This window comes from Oncorhynchus masou, chromosome 20 (assembly GCF_036934945.1).
Source record: "Oncorhynchus masou masou isolate Uvic2021 chromosome 20, UVic_Omas_1.1, whole genome shotgun sequence".
Taxonomy (NCBI): domain Eukaryota; kingdom Metazoa; phylum Chordata; class Actinopteri; order Salmoniformes; family Salmonidae; genus Oncorhynchus; species Oncorhynchus masou.
Genome location: NC_088231.1, coordinates 4,418,863 through 4,440,333, shown reverse-complemented (window position 1 = coordinate 4,440,333; position 21,471 = coordinate 4,418,863). Strand labels below are relative to the sequence as shown.

The 21,471-nt window shown below is 41.7% G+C and overlaps 1 protein-coding gene across 1 annotated transcript; it reads left to right on the top strand.

Moving 5' to 3' along the window:
• Positions 1-12,454: 12,454 nt before the first annotated feature.
• LOC135506502 (uncharacterized) lies at positions 12,455-19,808 on the top strand. The gene is made up of 6 exons (XM_064925871.1): positions 12,455-12,633; positions 16,207-16,527; positions 16,879-17,181; positions 17,589-17,690; positions 17,809-17,864; positions 18,114-19,808. The coding sequence occupies exons 1-6, from the start codon at positions 12,543-12,545 to the stop codon at positions 18,213-18,215; spliced, it is 975 nt and encodes a 324-aa protein (XP_064781943.1). The 5' UTR covers positions 12,455-12,542; the 3' UTR covers positions 18,216-19,808.
• Positions 19,809-21,471: the final 1,663 nt, after the last annotated feature.

Below are 21,471 nucleotides of genomic sequence, written 5' to 3'. Positions count from 1 at the left end.
AAGATACATTGTCGGAGTTGGTTCAGCCACCGGCCTTCTTCAAGCATCTCTCCAGCAGAGATAAACACCTCTCTGGGAAGAAGAAGGGCGGGTGCGTATGCTTCATGATTAACGACACATGGTGTAATCATAACAACATGCAGGAACTCTAGTCCTTCTGCTCACCCAACCTAGAATTCCTTACAATCAAATGCCGGCCATATTAACTCCCAAGATAATTCTTGTCAGTTATCTTCATAGCGGTGTATATACCCCCTCAATCAGACACCACGAACGCCCTCTGAAATCATATATCCTGAGGCTGCATTTATTGTAGCTGGGGAATTTAACAAAGCACATTGGAGAACAAGGCTACCTAAGTTCTATCAGCATATTGATTGCAGCACTCGCACGGCCAATACACTCGATTACTGCTACTCTAACTTCCGCGATGCATACAAGGCCATCCTTTGCCCTCTCTTCGGCAAATCCGACCATGACTATCTTGCTCCTACCGTCTTATAGGCAGAAACTCAAACAGGATGTACCCATGACTGGAACCATTCAACGCTGGTCTGACCAATCGGAATCCACACTTAAAGATTGTTTTGATCACGCGGACTGGGAAATGTTCCGGGCAGCCACAGAGAATAACATTGATCTATACCCTGACTTGGTGAGTGAGTTTATAAGGAAGTGCATTGGAGATATTGTACCCACTGTGACTAATAAAACCTACCCTAACCAGAAACCATGGATGGATGGCGTTATTCGCAGAAAACTGAAAGCGCGAACCACTGCATTCAACCATGGAAAGAGGACAGGGAATATGGCAGAATATAAACAGTGTAGTTATTCCCTCCGCAAGGCAATCAAAAAAGCAACATGTTGGTATAGGGACAAAGTGGAGTCGCAATTCAACAGCTCAGACACGAGACTACAAAAATCACAGACTACAAAAAGAAAACCAGCCACGCCACGGACACAGTCTCACTTCCAAACAAACTAAACACATTCTTTACCCGCTTTGAGGATAATACATTGCCTCCACCTAACAAGGACTGCGTGCCCCCTCTCCTTCTCTGTGGCCGACGTGAGTAAGACATTTAACTTCTTTGGGATAGGGGCGGTATTTTGACGTCCGGATGAAAAGCGTGCCCAATGTAAACTGCCTGCTAGTCAGGCCCAGAAGCTAGGATAGGCATATAGAAATGAATAGAAAACACTCTAAAGTTTCTAAAACTGTTAAAAGAATATCTGTGAGTATAATAGAACTGAAATTGCAGGCGAAACACAGAGGACAAACCACCCCCCCCCAAAAAAAAAAATATTCAGCATAACACTGATTTCAATGGCTGGCATTTTTACTATAGGGCAAAATCCTCCCGGATTGCAGTTCCTAGGGCTTCCACTAGATGTCAACAGTCTTTAGAAGGAGTTTCAGGCTGTTTTTTTTAAATGAAAGAGAAGTTGTTTTTCTAAGGGCTCCCAATTTGGCTGTAGTTTGCCATGCGCATGGCCGAGATGGCGTGTTATTTTTATCTCCTGTAAAGACAATGATGATTCTCCGTCTTAAAAGTATTGTTTATTTGCGTATTAGAGTACCTAAGGATTGATTATAAAAGTTGATTGACTTGTTTGGATAAGTTTATTGGTAATGTTTGGGATGCATTTTGACCGATGGAAACCGAGTGGATTATTGACTGAAGCGCGCCAGCTAAACTGAGTTTTTATGGATATAAAAAACAAAATAAAATCAAATGTATTTGTCACATACACATGGTTAGCAGATGTTAAAACCTCTTACATCTATGGGGGCGCTATTTCATTTTTGGATAAAAAAACGTGCCCGTTTTAAGCGCAATATTTTGTCACAAAAAGATGCTCGACTATGCATATAATTGACAGCTTTGGAAAGAGAACACTCTGACGTTTCCAAAACTGCAAAGATATTGTCTGTGAGTGCCCCAGAACTGATGCTACAGGCGAAACCAAGATGGAACTTCAAACAGGAAATGAGCAGGATTTTTGAGGCTCTGTTTTTCATTGTCTCCTTATATGGCTGTGAATGCGAGAGGAATGAGTCTGCCCGATCTATCGTTTCCCCAAGGTGTCTGCAGCATTGTGCCGTATTTGTAGGCATATCATTGGAAGATTGACCATAAGAGACTACATTTGCCAGGTGTCCGCCCGGTGTCCTCCGTCGAAATTGGTGCGTCATCTTCAACTGCACGTCTTTTTCCAAGCGATTCAGAGGAGAAAGTTGACATCCACGAACGATATATCAATGAAGAGATATGTGAAAAACACCTTGAGGATTGATTCTAAAAAGCGTTTGCCGTGTTTCAGTCGATATTATGGAGTTAATTTGGAAAACAGTTCGCCGTTTTGATGACTGAATTTTCAGGGTTTTTTTGTACCCAAACGTGATGTACAAAACGGAACCGATTTCTCCTACACAAAGAATCTTTCAGGAAAAACTGAACATTTGCTATGTAACTGAGAGTCTCCTCATTGAAAACATCCGAAGTTCTTCAAAGGTAAATTATTTTATTTGAATCCTTTTCTGGTTGTTGTGCAAATGTTGCCCGCTAAATGCTACGCTAAATGCTACGCTAGCTATCAATACTCTTACACAAATGCTTGTTTTGCTATGGTTCAAAAGCATATTTTGAAAATCTGAGATGACAGTGTTGTTAAGAAACGGCTAAGCTTGAGAGCTAGCACATTCATTTCATTTCATTTGCGATTTTCATAAATAGTTAACGTTACGTTATGCTAATGAGCTTGAGGCTATAACTGGATACAGGTTTTTTTCATAGCCAAACGTGAACAAAACTGAGCGATTTGTCCTATACAAATAATATTTTTTGAAAAACTGAACATTTGCTATCTAACTGAAAGTCTCCTCACTGAAAACATCTGAAGTTCTTCAAAGGTAAATGATTTTATTTGAATGATTTTCTTGTTTTTGTGAAAATGTTGCTGGCTGAATTCTAGGCTTATAGCTATGCTAGCTATCAATACTCTTACACAAATGCTTGTTTAGCTATGGTTGAAAAGCATATTTCGAAAATCTGAGAGGACAGTGTTGTTAACAAAAGTCTAAGCTTGAGAGCAAATATATTTATTTCATTTAATTTGCGATTTTCATGAATAGTTAACATTGCGTTATGCTAATGAGCTTGAGGCTATAAATAGGATCCCGGATCCGGGATTGCTCGACGCAAGAAGTTAATGCAAGTGTAGCGAAATGCTTGTGCTTCTAGTTCCGACCATGCACTAATATCTAACAAGTAATATAACCTAACAATTTCACAACTACCTTATACACACAAGTGTAAAGAAATGAATACGAATATGTACATAAAAATATATAAATGAGTGATTGCTGAACGGCATAGGCAAGATGCAGTAGATGGTATAGAGTACAGTATATACTTATGAGATGAGTAAAGTAGAGTAAGAAAACATTATATAAAGTGGCATTGTTTAAAGTGGCTAGTGATAGATTTAATTACATCAAGATGCAAGATGCAGTAGATGGTATAGCGTACAGTATATACATATGAGATGAGTAATGTAGGGTATGTAAACATTATATAACATTAAGTGGCTAGTGATAAATTGATTACTTCCATTTTTCCATTAATAAAGTGCCTGGAGTTAAGTCAGTATGTTGGCAGCAGCCACTCAATGTTAGTTGTGGCTGTTTAATTAACAGTCTGATGGCCTTGAGATAGAAGCTGTTTTTCAGTCTCTCGGTCCCCGCTTTGATGCACCTGTATTGACCTCGCCTTCTGGATGATAGTGGGGTGAACAGGCAGTGGCTCGGGTGGTTGTTGTCCTTGATGATCTTTATGGCCTTCCTGTGACATCGGGTGGTGTAGGTGTCCTGGAGGGCAGGTAGTTTGCACCCGGTGATGCGTTGTGCAGACCTCACTACCCTCTAGAGAGCCTTCCAGGTACGAGCGGAGCAGCTGCCGTACCAGGCGGTGATACAGCCCGACAGGATGCTCTCGATTGCGCATCTGTAAAAGTTTGTCAAAATTTCTTCAGCCTCCTGAGGTTGAAGAGGCGCTGCTGCGCCTTCTTCACCACGCTGTCTGTGTGGGTGGACCATTTCAGTTTGTCTGTGATGTGTATGCCGAGGAACTTAAAACTCTCCACAATCTTTACTACTGTCCCTTCAATGTAGACAGCGGGCTGCTCCCTCTGCTGTTTCCTGAAGTCCACAATCATCTCCTTTGTTTTGTTGACATTGAGTGTGAGGTTATTTTCCTGACACCACACTCCGAGGGCCCTCACCCTCCTCCCTGTAGGCCGTCTCATTGTTGATGGTAATGAAGCCTACCACCATTTGCAAACTTGATAATTGAGTTGGAGGCGTGTATGGCCACCCAGTCGTGGGTGAACAGGGAGTACAGGAGAGGGCTGAGAATGCACCCTTGTGGGGACCCAGTGTTGAGGATCAGCAAGGTGGAGATGTTGTTACCGACCCTCACCACCTGGGGGCGGCCAATCAGGAAGTCCAGGACCCAGTTGCACAGGGCGGGGTCGAGACCCAGGGTTAATGACGAGTTTGGAGGGTACTATGATGTTAAATGCTGAGCTGTAATCAATGAACAGCATTCTTACATAGGTATTCCTCTTGTCCAGATGGTTTAGGGCAGTGTGCAGTGTGATGGCGATTGCGTCGTCTGTGGACCTATTGGGGCGGTAAGCAAATTGGAGTGGGTCTAGGGTGTCAGGTAGGGCGGAGGTGATATGGTCCTTGACTTGTCTCTCAAAGCACTTCATGATGACGGAAGTGAGTGCTACAGGGCAGTAGTCATTTAGCTCAGTTACCTTAGCTTTCTTGGGAACAAGAACAATGGTGTCCCTCTTGAAGCATGTGGGAACAGCAGACTTGGATAAAGATTGATTGAATATGTCTGTAAACACACCGGCCAGCTGGTCTGCGCATGCTCTGAGGATATGACCGGGGATGCCATCTGGGCTGCAGCCTTGCGAGGGTTAACACGTTTAACTGTTTTACTCACGTTGGCTACAGTGAAGGAGAGCCCGCAGGTTTTGGTAGCGGGCCGTGTAAGTGGCACTGAATTGTCCTCAAAGAGAGCAAAAAGGTTGTTTGGTCTCTCTGGGAGCAAGGCATTGTGATCAATCACAAAGGATGTTTTTTCTTTTTTAGTCCGTTATTGATTGTAGACCCTGCCACATACCTCTCGTGTCTTAGCCGTTGAATTGTGACTCCACGTTGTCTCTGTACTGACACTTAGCTTGTTTGATTGCCTTGCGGAGGGAATAGCTACACTGTTTGTATTCGATCATGTTTCAGGTCACCTTGCCCTGATTAAAAGCAGGGGTTTACTCGTTCAGTTTTGCGCAAATGCTGCCATCAATCCACGGTTTCTAGTTGGGGAATGGTTTAATAGATGCTGTGGGTGCAACATCACCGATGCACTTGTTAATAAACTCGCACACCGAATCAGCGTATTCGTCAATGTTGTTGTTCGCTGCAATGCGGAACATATCCCAGTCCACGTGATCAAAGTAATCTTGAAGCATGGAATCCGATTGGTCAGACCAGCGTTGAACAGACCTGAGCATGGAAGCTTCCTTTTTTAGTTTCTGTCTATAGGCATGGAGCAACAGAATGGAGTCGTGGTCTGCTTTTCCGAAGGGAGGGCGGGGGAGGGCCTTATATGCATCGCGGAAGTTAGAATAACAGTGGTCTAGGGTTTTGCCAGCCCTGGTAGCACAATCGATATGCTGATAGAATTTGGGGAGCCTAGTTTTCAGATTAGCTTTGTTAATTAAAATATCCAGCTACAAAAAATGCCTCAGGATATGTGGTTTCCAGTTGACATAGAGTCCAATAAAGTTATTTCGGGGCTGTCGATGTGTCTGCTTTGGGGGGGAATATACACAAATGTGATTATGATCGAAGAGAATTCTCTTGGTAGATAATGCGGTCGGCATTTGATTGTGAGGAATGCTAAGTCAGGTGAACAAAAGGACTTGAGTTCCTGTATGTTGTTATGATCACACCACGTCTCGTTAATCATAAGGCATACACCCCGCCCTTCTTCTTACGAGTGAGATGCTTGTTTCTGTCGGCGCGATGCGTGGAGAAACCAGGTGGCTGTACAGACTCAGAGAGCGTGTCTCGAGTGAGCCATGTTTCCGTGAATCAAAGAACGTTACAGTCTCGGATGTCTCTCTGGAATGCTACCCTTGCTCGGATTTTGTCTACCTTGTTGTCAAGAGACTGGACATTGGCGAGTAGTATGCTCGGGAGCGGTGCACGATGTGCCCGACTACGGAGCCTGACCAGTATCGAACAAAAGGACCATTTGTGATGTAACTGAGTCCTTTTGGAGTGCCAACAGAAGAAGAACTTCAAAGGTAAGGCTTTTATTATATCGCTATTTCTGACTTTTGTGTCGCCACCTGCCTGGTTGAAAATTATTGTTATGCATTTGTAAAGTGGGATGCTGTCCTCAGATAATCACATGGTTTACTTTTGCCGCAAAGCCTTTTTGATATCTGACACCGCGGCTGGATTAACAAAAAGTTAAGCTTTTTTGACATATTTCATGTGTATTTTCAAGAATGTTAAATATTTACAATTCTGTAGTTTGAATTTGGCGCTCTGGACTTTCACTGGATGTTGGTCAGGTGGGATGGTAGCGTCCCATCTAGACTAAAGAGATTAAACGCGTTAACCTTCGCTGGGCTGCTGGCCCAGACAGCATCCCTAGCCGTGTTCTCAGAGCATGTGCAGACCAGCTGGCTGGTGTGTTTACGGACATATGCAATTGCTCTCTATGCCAGTCTGATGTCCCCACATGCTTCAAGATGGCCACCATTGTTCCTGTATCCAAGAAGGCAAAGATAACTGAACTAAATGACTACCACCCGTGCACTCACTTCTGTCATCATGAAGTGTGTTACGGATACAAGTATCCTGTGTGTGTATCCTGTGTGTGTGTTTATTTTCTCTCCTTCTCCCCTCACAGGTGAAAATCATCACTCCCCAATCAGTCACCAATCATCAATCAGAAGACACACGTCCTCCTGTTTCCTACCCAATCACCGTTCCTTTCCCTTTGTTTAAAATCCCTGTCAGTTGTTTCCTGTGGAGCTCAATCTCTCTGTAAATGCCATGTCTGTAGATCTCTCTGTGTCACTCTCTTTATGTATTGATCTTTTGTTTGAGCACCTCCATAGCACTTTGTCATCACCTGTGAGTATTGTTTTTGGTTATGGTGCTTGTTTGCTGGTGGGAAAAAGGGGAACTAAGACAAGTCGCCCATGGGCATACACTACCCGTAGGTAAACTTTGTTAAAAACACTAGTTAGAACTGGGCGGACCACCCACTGTATTTTTGGTTAGTTAGTTAGCTGTTGTTAAAGTAGGCTAGTCTAGCTTAGGGGTGTTTTTGAATACTTATTGTTTCTTTCCTTGGGTCCAGCTCAGCCCCTTTTCCTGCTCCCCCCATTACCTTGTGTTTACTAATAAACCCTGAGTTTGACGGTAGATTTCAGTTGTCGTGGTTATTTTGTTCACACTTTTACTTTGTCACTATTATAAATTGCATGAGTTATGTTACGGGTCTCATTACCATCCCCCCCTAGACTGTCGGGCCAAAAGGGATTCGTAACAAGTGCTTTGAGAGACTAGTCATATTACCTCCACCTTACCTGCCACCCTAGACTCACCTCAATTTGCATAACGCCCCAACAGGTCCACAGACGATGCAATTGCCATCACACTGCACACTGCCCTATCCCATCTGGACAAGAGGAATATCTATGTAAGAATGCTGTTCATTGACCACAGCTCAGCATTCAACACCATAGTACCCTCCAAGCTCATCATTAAGCTGGAGGCCCTCGGTCTCAACGCCACCCTGTGCAATTGGGTCCTGGACTTCCTGACGGGAAGCCCTCAGGTGGTGAAGGTAGGAAACAACATCTCCACTTCGCTGACCCTCAACACTCAATACTCAAGACATTTCAGCTTTTCATTTCGATTAATTTGTAAACACTTCTAAAAACATTATTCCATTTTGACATTGCGTTATTGTGCGTAGGCTAGTGACACAAAATCATTTTTTTTTACCCATTTTATATTCAGACCGTAACACAACAAAATGTGGAAGACATCAAGGGGTGTTAATACTTCCTGAAGGCTCTGTATATATAACTGTATATGTCTGTTTATCCTCTTGTTTTGCAGTTGGAGTCCCAGCCCCCTACATTAGGAGCCCCAGGTCAGCTGTTAGTCCATCAGTTATTGAAAGCTGTTCAGTGGTGTGTTCTGTGGAGAACTGAAAAGACGTTACCCTGGCCTGGTACAGAGGAGAGGGAAGACAACACAAATAGTCACAAACACACCAATTTGTCTCTACCCTCTGGAGAAAAAGGAAGAGGATAAGGATACCTACAGTTGCCAAACCTGTCAGTAACCCAACAATCAATCTCAACATTGAGGAGCACTGTCTGCAACAACATAACCACAATCTATAGCATTAATACACTTGATGTGCTTTGAATATCCACAAATTGATTTCTGTACATTTATGCTCTCTCTCCCGCACTATCTTCCCTTTTACAGAAGCAAACTCTCTATATCTAGGGAAATCTCCTACATGTCTTCTGTGACATGTCTTCAATGTGCTTTGGTAGTCTGTCCTCAACTGTATCAGACACTAGAGGGAGCCACTGTATAACATGAGCTACTCTTCAGCAACTCTGAAAGATCTTATAGAGAGTCTAGTATTTATTTTACCATTTATTTAACTAGGCAAGTCAGTTAAGAACAAATTCTTATTTTCAATGACAGCCTAAGAACAGTGGGTTAACTGCCTGTCCAGGTGCAGAACGACAGATTTGTACCTTGTCAGCTGGGGGGTTTGAACTTGCAACGTCCAACGCTCTAAACACTAGGCTACCCTGTCGCCCCAAACTGTTGAATCATGAACATATTAGAGACACATATTTCCCTCAGATTACACAGACCCACAAAGACTTCAAAACAAATCCAATTTTGATAAACTCCGATGTCTATTGGGTGAAATACCACAGTGTGCCATGTAAAATGGCACCGGAGAAGAAGGCAGACATTTTACGTTACCCCAACCGATTGTGTTTTTTTGTTAATTTATCTTCGTTGTTTCTAACTTATTTTTTTAAACAAATTTTGTACATAATGTTGCCGCTACCATCTCTTGTGACCGAAAATAACTTCTAGACATCAGGACTGCGATTACTCACCAAGGACTGGCAGAATCTTTTTCTTCTTTCCCGACTCTGACTAGCCCAAAGCAGAGTATATACACGGCTCCCTCGGGAACAGACTCCAACCCCTGTGATCTGCATGAAGAGGGGGCGGAGAAACGACGACAATATCAAACGACGACAATATCAACATACGCTGGCTGGTTATACAGTGTACCGGCAGGATAGAACAGCAGTGTCTGGTAAGATAAGAGGCGGCGGGCTATGTATTTTTGTAAACAACAGCTGGTGTACTATATATATGGAAGTCTCAAGCTACTGCTCACCTGAGGTTGAATATATCATGATAAGCTGTAGACCACACTACCTACCGAGAGTTCTCATCTGTATTATTCGTAGCTGTTTATATACCACCTCAGTCAGAGGTTAAGATAGGTTTGAATGAGCATTGAATGAGCTATATTCCGCCATAAGCAAACAAGAAAACGCTCAGCCAGAGGCTGCGCTCCGAGTAGCCGGGGATTTTAATGCGGGGAACCTTAAATCGGTTTTACCAAATTTCTATCAGCATGTTAAATGTGCATCCAAAGGGAAAATAACTCTGGACCACCTATACTCCACACACAGAGATGCATACAAAGCTCTCCCTTACCCTCCATTTAGCAAATCTGACCATAATTCCATCCTCATGATTTCTGCTTACCAGCAAAAATTTATGCAGGAAGTACCGATGACTAGATCAATAAAAAAAGTGGTCAGATGAAGAAGATGCTAAACTACAGGACTGTTTTGCTAGCACAGACTGGAATATGTTCTGGGATTCCTCCAATGGCATTGAGGAGTACTCCACATCTGTCATTGGCTGAATCAATAAGTGCATCGATGACTTTGTTGCAACAGTGGCCGTACGTACATACCCCTACCAGAAACCATGGATTACAGGCAGCATCTGCACTGAGATCAAGTCGTATGACACCGGCTCTGACGCTCGTCGGATGTGCCAGGGCTTGCAAACCATTACAGACTACACAGCCAAGAGCTGCCCAGTGACAAGAGCCTACCAGACGAGCTAAGCCACTTCTATGCTCGCTTCGAGGAAAATAACACTGAAACATGCATGAGAGCACCAGCTGTACCGGAAGACAGTGTGATCATACTCTCCACAGCCGATGTGAGTTAGACCTTCAGACAGGTCAACATTCACAAGGCCGCAGGTCCAGACGGATTATCAGGACGTGTACTCAGAGCACGCACTGACCAACAAGCAAGTGTCTTCACTGACATTTTAAACCTCTCCCTATCAGAGTCTATAATACCAACATGTTTTAAGCAGACCATCATGGTGCCTGTGCCCAAGAACACTAAAGTAACCTGTCTAAATGACTACTGACCCATAGCACTCAAGTCTGTTGCCATGAAGTGCTTTGAAAGGCTGGTTATGGCTCACATCAACACCATTATCCCAGAAATCCTAGACTCACTCCAATTTGCATACCGCCTAACTGATCCACAGATGATGCAATCTATATTGCATTCCACACTGACCTTTCCCACCTGGACAAAAGGAACACATATGTGAGAATGCTATTCATTGACTACAGCTCAGCATTCAACACCATAGTGCCATCAAAGCTCAACAATAATCTAAGGACCCTGAGACTAAACACCTCCCTCTGCAACTGGATCATGGACTTCCTGATGGGCCGCCCCCAGGTGGTAAGACAAGGTAACAACACATCCGCCATGCTGATCCTCAACACAGGGCAACTCAGGGGTGCGTGCTCAGCCCCCTCCTGTACTCCCTGTTCACTCATGACTGCACGGCCAGGCACGACTCCAGCACCATCATTAAATTTGCAGATGACACAACAGTGGTCACAAAAAACAACGAGACAGCCTACAGGGAGGAGGTCAGAGACCAGGCTGTTTGGTGCCAGGACAACACCATCTCCCTCAACATGACAAAGGGGATGATTGTGGACTACAGGAAAAAGAGGACCGAGCACAACCCCATTCCCATCGATGGGGCTGCCGTGGAGCAGGTTGAGAGCTTCAAGTTCCTTGGGGTCCACATCACCAACAAGCTAACATGGTCCAAGCACACCAAGACAGTCGTGAAGCGATTAAACCTATTCCCCCTCAGGAAACTGAAAAGATTTGGCATGGGTCCTCAGATCCTCAAAATGTTCTACAGCTGCATCATCGAGACCATCCTGACTGGTTGCGTCACTGCCTTGTATGTCAGCTGCTTGGCCTCCGACCGCAAAGCACTACAGAGGGTAGTGCAAACGGCCGAGTACATCACTGGGGCCAAGCTTCCTGACATCCAGGACTTGTAAACCCAGGCGGTGTCAGAGGAAGGCCCTACAAATGGTCAAAGACTCCAGCCAACCTTGTCATAGACTGTTCTCTCTGCTACCGCATGGCAAGCGGTACCAGAGCAACCAAGTCTAGGTCCAAGAGGCTTCTATACACCTTCTACCCCCAAGCCATAAGACTACTGAACATCGAGTCAAATTGCTACCCATACAATTTTCATTACCCCACCTCCTCCACACCACTGCCACTCTCTGTTGTCATCTATGCATAGTCACTTTAATAACTCTTCCTACATGTACATACTACCTCAACTAACCGGTGCCCCCGCACATTGACTCTGTACCGGCACCCCCCTGTATATATTATTTCTCACTGCTGCTCTTTAATTACTTTTTACTTTTATCTGTTATTCTTAGCCATATTTTTTTAACTGCACTGTTGGTTAAGGGATCGTAAGCAAGCATTTCACTGTAAGATCTACCTACACCTGTTATATTCGGCGCTTGTGACTAATACAATTTGATTTTATTTGATAGCAGCAAGATTGTGAAGAACCAACAGCATTGTAAATCCAACCCATATTTACGTTTGTACTTCAACTATTTGCACATCGCTACAACATTGTGTATAGCAATATTGTGACATTTTAAATGTCTCTATTCCTTTGTAACTTTTGTGAGTGTAAGGTTTACTGTTTACTGGTTATTGTTTATATCACTTTTGATTATCATCTATTTCACTTGCTTTGGCAACGTAAACATATGTTTCTCATGCCGATAAAGCCCTTTGAATTTATTTTAATTGACAAAAAATACAAAGGACACTCCCCACTTTCTCTAACATGTTTTCCTAATAGAGAGAGAGAGACTGGGCACACAATGCGTGTGAGAGAGTGTTAGAGTGAGAGAGTGTGAGAGAGAGACAGAGAGACAGAGAGACAGAAAGACACAGACAGACATGCGGAGCAATGGGTGGGAGACTTTAGAGTGCTGGTGAAAATGGATTTTGGAATTACACTTAATCTGAGTACCCTATTGAAATGGAAAACAATAAGATCCATTCTCTGGATATTACTCTTTCTCGAAAGTGGTAAGTCTGCCTTGTCAAATTGAGAGTCAATTACAAAAGTAGGGTACTATCATGTTACATGACTCTCGTGTAATTGATTTGAATGTGCTGTATTATTACTAAAGTGTTGTGGAAGATGGTGCAGAAAAAAATGCTGTTATATAATTTCAATATCGCTTTTTGGTCATGTCGTTATTTTAAAAGAGAAAATGTGTTCTCGATGACCTACTTGTTAAATCAGGGCTGCCAACTTTTGAAGAATGTTTGGAGTGAGATTTGCCATGTGAATTTCATTGCTCCCTGGCATAGGCAAAAATTGTACTGGTTTAAAGCTAATTTCCTGCAATTCTATGTATTTTGACATGACTTAGGCGTATGACCAGGGTAAAAAGAAACGCACAAAAAAAACAAGTTGTATTCAAAATGATTTGTACATGAAATTAACACTCAAAATCCGACAAGGTTGCAACTTTGAGATTTTTGGGGCGGGTGTAATGTGAAGTACATTTTTTATATTCATGGTTGATGGCAGTGGGGAACCAAATCATAGATTGCAGTCTCCTTATACATAGACTGTTTTCAAGGTAATGACACAAAAGTGCTGGGTGTTTGAAAATGTTCTTGTTATAACAATACATTTCTCAACATCACCCAACCTTCAAGAAGCTTCGAATGAATATCAATATTCAGGTGGTTTATGTTTCCTAGTTGAAGATCCTTGACATCCTCTTACTCTACATAGACAAAATATGATGTGTATATAAGTCCTCGTACCATCTCTGCAGAGCATGTGCAGAAAACTAAAATGTCCAAAATTATATTGAATCCTGGAGCATTTAATAGCAATTCCTTTTCTTTATTATATATGTTTTATTTAACCTTTATTTAACTAGGCAAGTCAGAACAAATTCTTATTTACAATGATGGCCTACGAAATAGGCAAAAGCCCTCCGGCAAGGACGGGGATGGAGGCTGGGATTAAAAAATATATATAAAAGAAATAGGAACTAACACACATCACGGCAAGAGAGACACCACAACACTACATAAAGAGATACCTAAGAAACCAATCACATATCACTGTCAAATATACAGGATACAAAAATTATTTTCCAGTTTAATAAATATATATATATAGCAGTTTGCACCCCCCTAAAAATAATGTCCATTTCTGAGAACAGTAATATTTTACAGACACATGAAGGCACCCATAACCAATCATTTCTAATAAAATAAAAACAGTAGATATTGGGTTTTGTCCCTGAGTAAAGTAGCCATAGTTCTTGTTCCCAGTCAACATTCAAGTTGAACAGACATTTCGTCATGTCTGTTCAACTTACCCAGAACATCAAGCTTGACATCTGCTACAGTCCGATTATGACAGACACACTCATATGGGCCCTTGTCATTGTCCACAGCAGAGATTATTGTGAGAGAGAGAGGTCTTTGTTGATTTTCACCCTCTTCTTATTTGTATGACTTATACAAGACTGTCCATGAATGGCTGCAAAAATACATATCCTTATATAATTTGTTTTCAAAGAAAAAAGCAGGCATATCAGATTTCAAACATGTGATTACAGTGGGAAAATTGGGAGGAAGTGAAATAATCAAATGACTGTAGGGAATAACAGTAGTTTTCTTGCTGACAAGTCAAGCAGAGTAATTACCCAAAATTTTTATTCTAGAGAGGGGACAATAACTAGACAAAAAATTTGGATAGGGTGTAGGGGCAGATATATGTAACCTAGTCTTCAAGAGATTTTATTATTTATTTGCTTTCACTCTGATCAGTGGAACAATTCTCATTCTTAACAATGGGCTAAAATATAGGCTAATTACTGTGCTTGTCAGCAAGAGCACTACTGTGATTCCCTACACTTATTTTAATTATTCCACTTCTTCACAATTTTGTCAGTGTAATCACTTATTCGAAATCTGATATGCCTACTTGTTGTAACGGTTGTCGTTGGGAGAAAGAGAGGACCAAGGTGCAGCGTGGTAAGTATTCATTGTAATTTAATAAAGAATGAATACTGAAACGAAAACAATACACGACAAACGAACAGTCCTGAACGGTGCAACAAAACACAGAACAGAAAATAAACACCCACGAAACACAGGTGGAAAAAGGCTACCTATGTATGATTCTCAATCAGAGACAATTAACGACACCTGCCTCGGATTGAAAACCATACGAGGCCGAACACAGAAACCAACATGGAAAAAAACAACATAGACTGCACACCCCAACTCACGCCCTGACAATACTAAAACAAAGACAAAACAAAGGAACTAAGGTCAGAACGTGACACTTGTGTCTTTGAAAATGACTTGTATGAGGCTATTAAATGCTCCAGGAATTAAATATAATTTTAACATTTTAGTATTGTGCGGAGATTATTAGGCAGAGATGGTAGGGGGACACAACTCATAAACACATTATATTTTGTCTGTGTAGAGTAAGATAATGTCAAGTATCTTCAACTAGTAAACATAAACCACATGAATATTGATATTCATTAGATTTTTCTTGACGGTTGGGTGATTTTGTGAAATACATTTTTATAACAAGAACATTTTCAAACACCCAGCACTTGGGAAACAGATCGGGGGAGTGGGGTGCTACTGGAGAGCAAGCAGGATTTTCTTCCAGACCCATTTTAAATAGTTCACCCAAATGACAAAATATACAATGTTTGTGTCCTTACGTTGAAAGCAGTCTATGGACAAGCAGACTGCAATCTATTATTTGGTTACCCACTGCCATCAACCAATAACATTTCCTGTGCAGAGCCTTGGTGTAGTGGTATCACTCCTCAGCATGTATCTCACATAACGTTCCACCTGAGAACAGAGATCAATGCCTGCATCCAACCTTCCCACTGTTTCTCCCATTTGCCTCTCTCCCCATCTCATTTCATTACTGTCTGAATAACATGTCAATCCCACCTAACAAATATTAGCAAACTTTACATTTCACCCCCCCCCCAAAACAAATCTCAAAATAACAAAGTTGTCAAATTTTGATTTAACGTTAAAAGCATCCTGAATATACCTAATATTCCACCCTAATGATAGGCCTAAGGCATGTCAAAATACGTAGGATTACAGTAAATTTGCTTTCAAACAGTAATCTCTCCCTGGGGGGGGACCCAGAGTCCCCCTGTCTAGGGATTGTTACAGGGGCAATGAAATACACATAGCAAACATCACTCAAAGCTTTTTTTAAAGGTTGGCAGCCCTGCATGAGGTGTGCCGTGAATGTGTAAGAAGAGGGTGAAATGCGTGTCTCAAGGCCAATGCATGGGAGTTGGCAACTCTGGCTTAAATAAGGGTAAAATAGACTTATTTAGTGTTCACGTGTTAGAAATGTGAACTAGGCTACACCTAGTAGCCATAACTACAACTCAATAGATAAAAAAATTATTATTATAATACAAAGACACGTAAACAAAAATGTACGTAGATCACTGCATGCAGTCTATCATGTGCTTGGCTTGGATCTGGGATCGACTACAGGATTTAGTCCTGTTAATGTCTTGTATTGATGTAGCTCCTGCCCTTAGACAATGTTTTCTTTCTTCCTTTCAGATCTGATTGATGCTGTAAATGTGTTGGGAAAAGAGGGAATGAAAGTAACTTTACCGACTGGACTTAATGACCTACCTAGTGGCGCTATTATGGCATGGTCTTTCCCATTGAATCGTTCAGATTCATTTGATAACATAGCAATGCTGAATGCTGGTGTGATTACAACAAACTACAGTAGGAGGTTCAAAAACAGACTGAAGCTGGATACTCAGACTGGATCTCTCACCATCAGAAACCTCACCATCAGCGACTCTGGACTTTATAAAATGCTTATCATCAATACACAGAGTTCATCTAAGATTGTAAATCTAACTGTCTATGGTGCGTGTCTGGCTTCTTGTTTTACTTCCCTTTTTTCAATTCTCCCATTTAGTCTGTTACCCAGAGTTGTTTCAATGAAGATCAAGAAAGACCTTTTATTTAGTTACTTGTTTTTAAACTATAACATGTACCATGGCTGATCTCAAAAATAACAGGAAATTCACAACATTTACACTGTAAACTTTACTGTGAGTCTGCCGCCTGCGCCTGCCACATGTTTGAAAAATAAATAGCCCACTTCTTCATATACGTTTAGATCTGATTTATGACCTCTTAGTTTTCACTGTCAACACATCATTTTGTATCTCTTGTTTGTCATTGAGTCACTGCTAAATCATTCTGCTATCCCAGCCTCAGTGTCTGCTCCGCACATCAGTCCCTCAGTGGACAGTCCATTTGAAAAAGTGAGCTGTTCCTTGGTGTGCACTGTGAAGAACGGGAGAGAGGTGATCTTGTCCTGGTACGGAGGAGGGGAGATACTCAACCAGACCAGCAGCCCTGATCTTCTAGCCAATCTCTCTCTCCCTCTGGAGTTAAACAAAATAAATGTTGACGCCTACAGCTGTGAGGCTTCGAACCCTGCTGACTCAAAACCAACTCCACTCAACATTGAAACGCTCTGCCCTCAATTGTCCTCATGCTCTGCCCTCAAAGGTATGTCAACACTGCATATAGCATTGTTTTTCCATCTTGTGGATCAGTGAGGGACCGTAATGACAGACCACTAAATAACAGGCTCTGTTTATAACGACCTCAGCAGGGATTTCATTGGACAGAGCAGACTCCCATACAGTGTCTGCTCTTTGTTTCCTCACTATCATCTTATATTGTAGGACAGTAAGGGGAAATATAACCTATTTTATGTTTAACAGTAAAACCTGAAGGCAGTTTTGCATATTATCATATTGTATTTACTTTAACTTTTGTATTACAGCAAGCTGATTTCTGTATTTATTTTCCTATGAGCCGTGTAGCCTACCTTATAATACCTCAATGTCATTCATTAGTATTGACTAAAGCACATGGCATGGGTTTGAACAGCTGCATTTTACTCCTGACAGACTCTGGTCCCAATCCTGTCCCAATCACACTGGTCACATTGTTAGCAGTTGGGATAATAAGTGTTGGTACTTACTGGGCAGTTAAAATAAGAACATGTGGAGGTAAGTACAATCTGTGTTACAGTTCACATCATACAGAGCACCCTGAAGGCAACAAACACAGAACATACACTGTATGTAATCATGTAATATTATGCCTTTTCCCTTTATTTCAATGCAGCCTGCAAGCAAAGAGAAGAAGCCCAACATTATACTGAAGTGAAATTTCACAGACTGGTAAGGTCTATGTGTATGGATGTGTGCATGCACTGTGTATATATGTGCATGTATATAATGCTACTTTGTTTTCTGTGCATCTTCTGTATCGGTGAACACACACACACATACACATTTAGGATGGAATTGGTCACTTGTTGTTGGCTTCTGAAAATACAGAATACACAAGAACAAGCACAGTTTGCAAATGGTTTGATCTTATTGAATTACAGGCTTCTGTTTCTATTTGTTTATGTGCTGGCTTTACAGGTTGGGGATACACTGGTATCTGGCACCGGAGGAGTCTGTTCACCAGAAGAGGAGTCTGTTTTGTACTCAGATGTCAGAATCTTACCATCTGTTCAGACATGACTGGATTCAATCACTCCTCTCTCAAAGCTGTGACCTTGGCGTGGTTTAGAGGCTTGTGTGTCTCAATGACCCCGAGAGCTACGCCGGAGGGGGCTTGGGCCCCTGGTAGACAGCCATGCCGGATTGGTCACCGGTGAGGGGCCAATAACAGCATTGGTCCTACATGTTTCAAGTCGCCATGATGCTATAGGTAGGTAACCATACCACTGTGTCAATGTTACATGCTGTGTGTATGTCTTTACCGTAATTTTAAATGTGTATTTTTCATAGTGCTGTACCTTACTTTGTAAGAAATGTGTTTGATAAAAATGTAATGTTATCGTTGTTATTTAGGTCAGAACATTTGTCTGAAAACCAGGATTAGTAGCATGTAAACAAGCAAATGAGTTAAATCATGACACCACATCCACTTCCTGAAACACTTTTACCATTTATTTTCAAAATGATTGTAACCGACTCTCCAAACCTGCTGATCTCATGGGCATGTTTAAGCTTGTGGATTAATGTTTTCATGTAGGTTTGTCCTGCCTTTATCTTCCCTCTAGAGAGTCTTATGTTATCCACTATTTACCAAACTACTGTGATGACTGTTCTGTGAGGATCCAAATAGGTCAGATTAGCTTGGAAACAGATGATTTCAACCAGACCCTCTCTCAGCCACAGAGAGGGGGAGGCGGGAGTTGGTGGGGGGTTGACACCTCACGCCCTGTTGTAAATTACAGGAGAGGAGATCCAGGGTCTCCCTCTACAAATTCACAAACGAATGTGCTTTGTCTCCCGCCAAAACTCTAACTCGTTCTAAAGTGAATACTGGAACAATATTTTTAACATAGAACATGGGGAATGGTCAGAGGGGATCTAAAGAATAATAATGTCATACGGGTTGTTATTTTTTATGTAATTAAAAATGCTAAAAGGAAATACTGTAACTTGGAAGTATATACACCACATGTACGAAGTCTCCATCCTTAACGTTATGTATGAAATATGAACAATTGTGAAATTATTTTTGTTAAGATAGGAATGTGATTTTAGGAGCCATAAGAGATAATTTGTCTCCTATAAACTTTGCACAGTAAGTAGCCACGCCCGAGTGAGGTCAGAGAGCCTGACCGAACTATCCCTTTTGACCAGAGTGGATAAAAAGATTGGTAAAGAAATTAACATTTAGACCAGAAAGGAGACGAGCTGCAGCTCATGACCAAAGTTGCTCGAACTCTGAAATCTCAACACGAGGTAGAGACGATAACGTCACATCCTGGACAATCACTACTATTGGACAATCAGAGCTTTACAAGTGTGCCGCGGAAAGGCCCAACACCCTTCCTAAGAAGGACTGGTTCCGACAGAGATACACGGCGAACAAAGGCCTTTAAAGTGTAAATACATTCATGATTTCTTACTCCAAACAGGCGGCGGTTCATGTGCAAAGTATTTGATTACTGTGACTGTAGTTCCTAAAATGTATCAACGATAAATGTCTCTCTCTCTCACTCGCCCTCTCAATGTCTTTTGTAAAAGCTGTAATATTGTTTCAGTCCGCTAGGGATCTTTTTCTAATGTATTAAGTGTGTATTTTTATCCTGTGTTATCATTTAGTTAGCTAGTAAATAAATAATTAAACCAATTTGTGTAGTACTGAATCATAAGTAAGGCTGGGGTTTTTGCAGATGCAGGAGGTTACGACTGATTAGAATGGTGATGTGATACAAGGTTATGATTAATACGTTGACTGTTTTATGGATGTGATAGGTAAAGACTTGTAGAGTTTAATTCTGGATATTTTAAACAACTGCTCTCCTGGTGCCCCATATCCTAATAAGTTCATTGTTAAATGATTAATTTAATCGGGTAACAAATTAAACATAGTTAATTGATTAGTTAAATAACAGTCATCAGATTAATGAAAGTAAAGTCACAACAACAGGGTGAACAAGCGATACCTATTGGGAGTGTAGTTTCAGCATGATTCGCATTGTGAGGGCAGAGGTAGTCTGAATGAAACCTCGAAGTTTAGTGTCGCATCGTTCCGTTTATAACCTAAGTTTAGCTGGGTTCACAGCTTTTTTGAAATCAATAAACAATATTTGATAGATGAGCGACATTGTCGATTCCGAATCAATTAGCGCATCACCGATTAAGCAGTCCTCTAGGACTACTTCCAGGTAGCGACTTTCAGAGTTGCGTTTTGTGATCATATTACCCACAAAGTGGAGTGGTTGTTCGCAACGGCGTGATGGGTCATTTGCGTTCATGGTGGAAACAGATTGACTTATTGGAGTTTGAATGGAATTGGCTAATGCAATGTTGTTTAGCTTGTGTGTCACAACATTTGTATCTGAGTATATAGTCAAGTGCCGGGAGCTTGTTTCTTGATCGAGCATAGATGTTCGAGTGAGAGCCGGAGTCATTTGATTGTTTACATCCTCGCTAATGGTGTTAATATCGGTGGACCTGTTCTTCTGCAAATCCGAAGTCATGGCGACTTATCTTTATCCTCTTTGTCTAATTTTTGGCGATTTTGTAATTCTCTCAGCAGAACTTCTAGAGAGCATCGGTCTACGTTTTGATCGTCACTGAACCCTTTGTTTGTTACCCTTGTGCCCTGACACTTTGTGTGGGTTGGGTAATTGTTTTGGTGGCAACGTTCTTTATAATTATTTGGACCACAGTGGTTATTGGTATTGTAGTTTCGTGGTAGATACCATTGTTGTGCGTCATCTCTCAACACTCCTATACCTGATAATGCACCATCTAACTGGAGTGAGTGCTCATGTTCAATATTGAAAGCTGAGATGTTAGGGCTCTTAGCGCAGCTTACTTTTGAAGCCTCAAAAGCTGTGCTTGCTTGTTCTCTGAGTACTGAGATTTGCAAGCCAACGTGGGCTGTAGGGCCCAAGTAGTTAAAGAAGTTGGGATGCATGCTTGACAAAATAGTAATAGCTCTTCCATTCCTGTTTCAGTGAGTAAGCCAAAGTAAGCTGAACGAAAACTATGATAGTATGCTTGTGGGTGTTCATTCCGAGCTTGTTTGACAGTGTTAGCACAGCGAGCTGTCGTGTTTGGGAGTCGTAGAACCACTGAATTCTATTTTTAAAGCCGTGTCAAATTTTGCGTAGTCGTTTTGCACGTGTTGCTGTTGAAGATGGATGAACCTTGTCACGTGTCTATTCGACTTTCGCTTCAACAGGTAAAGCCTGTCAGGACCCGTAGTGTTTGGGTAACCATCCAAGGCATCCTCTATGTCTGCTAAGAA

Excerpts from the sequence above, each read along its gene's own strand:
- LOC135506502 (XM_064925871.1), top strand. The coding sequence starts at position 12,543 with ATGGATTTTGGAATTACACTTAATCTGAGTACCCTATTGAAATGGAAA. Across the intron at positions 16,528-16,878 it reads TGTAAATCTAACTGTCTATG|CCTCAGTGTCTGCTCCGCAC; the intron begins GTGCGTGTCTGG and ends CTGCTATCCCAG. Across the intron at positions 17,865-18,113 it reads AAGTGAAATTTCACAGACTG|GTTGGGGATACACTGGTATC; the intron begins GTAAGGTCTATG and ends CTGGCTTTACAG.